At 40.2% G+C, this 7541-nt stretch overlaps 1 protein-coding gene across 1 annotated transcript; it reads right to left on the reverse strand.

Moving 5' to 3' along the window:
• Positions 1-5952: 5952 nt before the first annotated feature.
• Positions 5953-7359, reverse strand: LOC308283084 (nuclear factor 7, ovary-like; the record flags this gene model as incomplete). The annotated part of the gene is made up of 1 exon (XM_080723471.1): positions 5953-7359. One exon carries the CDS (start codon positions 7357-7359, stop codon positions 5953-5955), a length of 1407 nt encoding a protein of 468 aa, XP_080579597.1.
• Positions 7360-7541: the final 182 nt, after the last annotated feature.

Genomic DNA, 7541 nt, shown 5'->3' on the forward strand with positions numbered 1-7541 from the left:
GAAAGCGAACAATAATGGGGCGAGGTCGCTCACCAGAAGCCGGTTTAGCTTTCGGCATGCGGTATGCGGCCTCCAGTTCCAATGGTGCAGATATTGCGAGTGAATCATCTTGTAGTATCTCGGCAAGAAGCGTGGACATGAATTCTGTCGGCGAGCGTCCCTCGCCGCAGTTCTCTTCCAAACCAATCACTCTGACGTTGTAGCGATGATAGGCCATTTGTTGGCCTTCTGCCTTGTTTTTCAGGTAGTCGTTTTCCACTTGGAGGAGTTTCATCTGTGCTTCAATGTTGTCTAGCCGGCCGCTATGATCAGTTAGGGTCGTTTCAGTTGCAGCCAGGCGCGTACCAATATCATCCACTTTGGTTCGAACAGCGTTTAAAGTTTTTTGGATTGGAGCAAGTGATGATTTTATTTCGGCTGAGATTGCTGCTCTGTTCTTCTCAAATTCAGATACCAGGTCCGCTATGGTCACTGCGTTTCCTGCAGAGGCCGCGGCAGCTTGTCTGGTAGTGGTGGGTGTAGTCATGGCGTTGTTTTTTTTTGCGTCTGGCTTGTTCTGTCCTCCAGGCATATAAGCAAAGTTTAGATTAGACGATACTTTGCTACAGCAGTGTTGCTGGAGATAAAATGTGTTTGCTGATGGTGTGGATAGTTAAAACATATATAAAAAGTAAAATGCTCAGGAGCTGCTCTCATGTGCGTCTGCCTCACTCAGCAGTCATACCGGAAGTATCCGGTAGAACATGCAAACTCTACACAGAAAGGCCCTTTCGCTAACCCCACCTGGCCGCTGATGACACGGAGGAAGAAACACGCCCCCAGCGCATACAGCGTCCTCATTTATACAAATTAAACAATATAACATATCTCTCAACAAATAAACACTCCTGTGTGTCCCGATGAAGCCGGTCGATATGATATATGGCTCAAGTGCGTGCCACCAAAACTGTGGAAGAAGTAGCGTGGCAAAAAAAGGGAAAAAAAAGAAAACGTTAATCTGATTTGGATGGAACGAGTAAAGTCTATAATAGTCTGGTTGCCCTGCAGAGGCAACTACACTAACTATCAGACACCTCTCCATGTGGAACCATCTTTGAGGTTTAGTCCAGGGGGCAGACACCCTAAATTTAAGCAGGCTTAAAACTTTCCTTCCATTTGGGAACAGCACCCTCATCATCATCCATAGTCTCTAATGTTGTCAAAGCCAGTGCAGTGTCCCGTTTGATTACCTATTTAACAAATGAAATGACGTGCCTGGTGAATGTTCAACAATTCTTATGGATGTGGTGAAGTAATATGGACATTTTAGAACTTCTCACAGAACATACATCAGAAAAGACACAGCATGAAGCATTCAAATGTTTAAAAACAAGAAAAACTTTAAGAAATTCCACAAATGCTAATTGAAACAGAAGTGTTTTACTGGTTCTTAAAAATGTTGACTGAGCAACTTTAAGTAATGTTTCACCAGGACTATCTATACTTTGACTCAAGTTTTGGGGTAGAGTACTTTAGAGTAGGCCTACACCAGTGCTGCGAGTAGAGCCTCACTTTGATGCATATAGTGACGTCCAGGACCCTTCTGCTACAATGATACATGCCCAGCAGGACCCTAAGGTCAGCTGACCAAGGTCTACTGGTCATTCGTCGTACCAGGTTTGGCGGCAATAGTTGAATGTTTGGTGAGCCCGCCTGGGAAGCCTGAGGTTCGAAAATGTCACTAAGCAAGTACCTTGCTTAGTGACATTTTCAAACCTCAGTTTGAGAGCTGCAGCCCCTTTGGACATTTTTAAGAACCACTTAAAAACATGACAGTTTAAACAAGCATTTGTGGAATGTCTGAGAGTTTTGTTGTTGTTAGCTGAATGATTAATGAGCCTGTTTGGAAAGACTAAGGTTCAAAGTGTGCCTGAACAAGATACGTAACGCCTAACCGCTTCCACTGGTTTTGAGAGCTGCAGCCTCTGTCAATTTGTTTTAAGAAGCATTTAATCACAGCATTACGGTAAAAAAAAGGAAAACAAGCAATTTTGTGGAATGTTGAGATTTTGTTGTTGTTCTTTTAATCATTTGAATGATTTGTGCTGTGTCTTTATTGTTGTTGTATGTAGAGCACTTTTTGAGTTCTCTCTGTGAGAAGTGCCATATAAATAAAATGTACAACATACAGTACTTAGGGACTACTTTGTCACACTACACGTTCACAAGAGTTGTAGAACAAGTGTAGCACTTGCCCTAACCTTGACAACCATGCAGGATTATGCAAAGACTAAAATTACAAATTTAACCTACAGATTGTAGTTTTCTTTTATATTATACTGTTTAGACTGATTATAGGTTCACCAATCCTAGATGACTATTTCTATGCATTTGATGTATTACCTCGTGTTTACCTTGATTACTTTAAATCACTCTGGATTAAGAGTGTCTGCTAAATGCATGTTTCTGTCTTCGGAAAAAGTTCTCTATTGGAGATTCTATAGGAGCCACAAAGTAAGCCTGCATGCATCGCCTACTTGGAATGCAGTGCTCTAGCGAGCACGCACACACTCGCACATGCACACACGCACGCACGCACGCACGCACGCACGCACGCACGCACGCACGCACGCACGCACGCACGCACGCACGCACACACACACACACACACACACACACACACACACACACACACACACACACTCACATTTCAGCATGAAACCAGTATATTTAAATATACACTCCAAAGTTTAAAGTCAAGATATGCTTGAATCTTATTAATAATTTCAGGGGTGCCCGCCGGTCCAGGCTCATACCACATAGGCTCAGTGTAGCCTATCGGTTCAAGTCCCAATGCGTGTCGCTCCCCATAAAGGCATAAGGCCCAACTTTCCATTCTAGACTACATATATATTATATGGTTTTATACAGTATATAAACCATGTTTACTTTGTTGACATTTGTCCCTCAGGGCTCTATTCTTGGTCCCCTGCTTTTGTCCTTAAATCATCACTGTGAGTGTGCGTGTCCATAATGTAGACACGTGGACAAATGTACGTACAATTGCATTCATTTATAGTGTTCAAGTACTGTATCTGTGTGCGTGCATTTGTGTGCATGCTCCAGCACACATTTGTGTGTGTTTTACCAGGACTGAGTCAACCAAACTATAAAATAATAATAGATAGGTCTGTCTCCTTATAGATTAATGACAGTTTGTTCCCATGTTAATTTCTCAGCAGAGCTGCTTGAAAACATCAGCATAGTCAAATCACTTGCTGGATGGAGTATCCGTCATGTTTTACCTTAAAACTTTGATCTATTAAAGGACACAAAAACAATGCGTTTGACTTCACATCCATTTCGATACAATTATTATAAAATGTATTTAACCACATATTGTGGGCATGTCATAATAGTAAAGATACAAAAACAGGGATAACGGCTCACAGCGTGTTGCAGCATAGGTCTACTACACGTGAGCTTGTAGAGCAGCTATTTTTGGTGAAGTATTGAGGGTTTAAGTGTTTAAATGTCTGAAAATACACATTAGCATGAACCCGCATATTAATAGAAAAAGTTAGTAAACAAAGAAAAAAAAAGTATGTACGCAACACCATAATAATGCTGCATTACAAACAAGTGTATGAAGAAACTGAAACTATCTATGAATATGTATTGGGGATCCCTGCTGCGTATCTCTCTCAGCTAAAAGCTCACATTACAACATGTGAGCTTGTAGATCTGCTATTTTCGGTTAATGTTCCCCTCAGAAAAGTAATGCTCAGGTTCAAGTTGTAAGAAATAGATTTGCACACAGTAGCTCCATTCAAAGGTTTTATAGACATTCTCCTGAGTGACGTTTGGAGGAGAAAGCTCTTCTTCAGACTCCAAAGTCAAAGTGCAGTAAGAAGACAACAATTATACTGATGAATTGGGCTTTGAAGTGTTTCTACTGTCAGTCAGTGGTTCCCAATGTTTTTAGTTCAAGGCCCAAAAGAGAAATAAGCAGTACGAATAGCAGAACTACAAGCTTATAGATCTGCTATTTTCACTACTTCTTAAACAATATTTTTAGTTATTTATGGAAATGATTCGATGTTTTATTTTATTCATTAAATACGTTTGTAAATATTAGAATTGAATGAAATGTTTTTCATGAAATAATTATATATATTTTAAATGTAGGAATAAAAATGGTAAAAATATGAATTTTATGAATAAAAAACATGGGTTCCCGCCCCACTGTTAGGGAACCAGTGCTGTAAGTGATATTGCACTAATGTGTTCTTTATTTGACCTTTGCTTTGAGACAAATAAATAACGTAGTTACTGCACTTTTATATCTATTTCTTGCCCTTTGATCTTGTGATCTTTTGGATTCAGCACCTGCCTTTAAAGGGTCTGTGTGTCCTGATTCAAGTTGTTATTTTTGTATCCTTCTTTAATATCAATGTAAAATGTTCTCCTGTTTCATATGAATGTATTTTAAATTAAATTTAAAAATTAAAGTGTAAACTGAATACTTTAACCCATTAAGACCTGAGGCTGATTCTACAAATGCCTTTTGAAACAGTGGTTCTCAAAATGTTTTTATGCCAAGGACCCCCTAAATTATAAGTATTTGGGCCATAGGACTCACCCATCTGAAAATATCCCCACAGAAGAATAAATCTAAATATTAGAAGTTTTTCAAACACTTTCAAGATTTTTCTAAAGATTTTCAAAAACAGCAGATGTACAATCTCGCAGCGCAGCATGAAGGTGACGGGCTGTGAGCTTGTAGATCTGGTATTTTTTTTAGAACTGCTCTGTTAACCCTTAAGTTCTGTTCAGATTCACTACACCTTTGTTCTGTTCGGGTCATTTTGACCCGGTGGATATTTGGTTTAAAAAAAACAACACTAATATAAATTTTAACTTAACAAATCATCATGATACATTGACTTTGACTCAATACCAAACAATTCATATGATATATTTGGTAAATGTTTGCATTTCTGCTTTGCTATATCACATTAAACACTGAAAGAGCTAGGCGTTTTTACTGATTTAGCTGAAATCCATGTAAAAAAAACTACTTCATTTAATACTGGGCAATATTGCTCATGCTTATAGGAAGGGGGGGAGGGTTCGGAATGGGGCTTCGGAAGGGGGGTGTTAGAAGTGGGGGTGACTGTGTGTCTGTGTTTTGGCATAATACTGTGTATTTCTGTGCTTCCGGGTCAAAATGACCCGAACAGCACTTAAGGTTCAAAAAATATGAGGGGGGTGTAGCATGGGTGTAGTGCAAAAATATTTTTTTTACATGTTCATCTCAGAAGAATCTTTAAGGCCAGTGAGTTTCAGGTGGAAACATTTTTAACTTCTACCTTTTTTTTCCAAATGAAAATGTAAAACGGGTCAAAATGACCCGAACAGCACTTAAGGGTTAAGCAAATCTAAAGCACTAAAACTAAAATCTAAAAGGACAAATGCTTTCCTGATTTTAATGGGATTAACAATTCAGTTAAAAACAAATAATTGTTTTATCAAGCGACATTTCAAAAGAGCAAAGTGACATATTTAGACCCACAATCCCTCCAAGTAATCTGTTTTAATATTTTATTAACAGTGATTCAAGTGACTGCAGGGTTCATAGTCTACCTCAGCCATTCTGGTTTCATAAAACGAATGTAATATTAAACATATTGACCTCTGCTAACCATCATATTATAACATGTCATACTTATAATGTCGCGAGAGATTCATCCAACGTGATGATTCTATATTAAGGAAATAGTGTAAAAAGTACAGTGCAGTTAGGTACAAGAGTAAAAGTATCATATCTCGATGTTTACTACTGAGATAATTACATTTCTATGAATCCCCTAATATTAATTACCTTTAAAATCATTCAAATAATTCTGTTATTATAGTACTATTACTGATATGCTTTATACATCATCATCATCATCATCATTATCCTCATGTCTAACTACATGGTTCCAGAGTTACACTGATCTTCCATGGTAACATCTTCAGAGGGAGAGTTTGAGGATTAGTGGCAATGAATGGAAAGAGTGTGTCAGTGAAAGTGTGTGTGAAGGTGTGTATGTATGTGTTAGTATCAGGATCAGAGAAGGACAGCCTTCCTTTGTTCCAGTCCAGCTGGACTCTGATCTTCTTGGGGTTCTGCTTCACTGAGAGAACAGTGGTTGACCCTGGTGAGGAGTATGCGTAGTATTTACCTTCATATAAACATATGCTCCAGAATTGACCCTCTCCATCTCCCTTCCTCTGATGAGACTCTGCTGAAACACCCAGTAGCCAGAATGTGTTGTCTCCAACCTCAACATCCCAGCTGTGAGTCCCAGAGTTAAAGCCCTCAGAGCCCAGGACATGGTTCCAGTGGTCAAACCTCTCTGGGTTGTCAGGAAGCTGCTGTTCATCTCCATATCTCACACTAGTCAGATCATCAGACAGGATGAGGTTTGGATGGGCAGTGTTGGGGTCCAGAATGACAGGAGTGTAGGAGACAATGTCCTTCATCTTGTCCCAGACTCTGAAGGTCAGGTTCTTCAGGTGTTTGGTCTCGTCTATCAGTGCTCCTGAGACCGGCTGTGGGTCCTGCAGTGTGAACTGGACTCTTTCCACTGTGGTCTTGTAGTTCTGCAGGAATGAGATGTGTTCAGCTCTCAGATCCTCCTCTATGGCTCTGATTGTGTCTGAAAGGGTTGATATGTCTCTGTTCAGACCCTCAATCTTCTCCTTCATCATCTGAGTCTTCTTCTGCTCTTCCTCCCTCAGTGCAGTGATCCTGGCCTCCTCTTCCTTTAGTAGGAACTGATGCATCTTCTTAAACTGTTCCTTCATCTGCATCTCTGTGTGCCGGGCCCGGACCTTAATGTGTTCTGCTGTTTGGTCACAGTTTGTTTTAACTTTATTAAAGACCTCCAGTTTATCTTGTAAAGGCTTCAGTAATTTCTGGACTTCCTCCTTGTGTTCCGGTGCAGCCTCATCGATGGGTCTGAATCTGTGGTTGATGTGTTTTTTAGAATCTCGACACACAAGACACACGGTCAGTTGACATTCCAGACAGAACAGTTTGAGTTTCTCAGCATGCAGACTGCAGAGAACCTCAGAACCTGTTGAAGCTCTCTGATGTCTCTCCTGTATGAAGGCCTCACACAGGTTTTTCAGAGCCAGGTTTCTGGGTGGATCTACTGAATGTCTCTCCTTACAAACTGGACATTCTTTTATTACCTTCTCTCTCCACCATTCCTGCAGACAGGCTTTACAGAAGCTGTGGCTACAGGACAGGATAACAGGATCTTTAAAGATGTCATGACACACAGGACAGGAAAAATCCTCTTCTGAGAAAGATGACTTGGATGCCATTTTGTCCGTGAATGAAGCAACAAACACTCTGCTCAATAAAGGAAATCAGCCAGTCAGTGGTGGTAACACTCCCTCTTCTAGAATGTTCCCTGAAGTTTACTTTCACTTTGAATCGTGGTTGTTGTTAAAGTCCATTCAGCTGACAGAGTCAGCAGCAGGTTCCAGTGGTCTGGGTCAGTATT

The sequence above is a fragment of the Nannobrachium achirus genome, assembly GCF_963921795.1.
Source record: "Nannobrachium achirus genome assembly, chromosome: 4".
Taxonomy (NCBI): Eukaryota; Metazoa; Chordata; class Actinopteri; order Myctophiformes; family Myctophidae; genus Nannobrachium; species Nannobrachium achirus.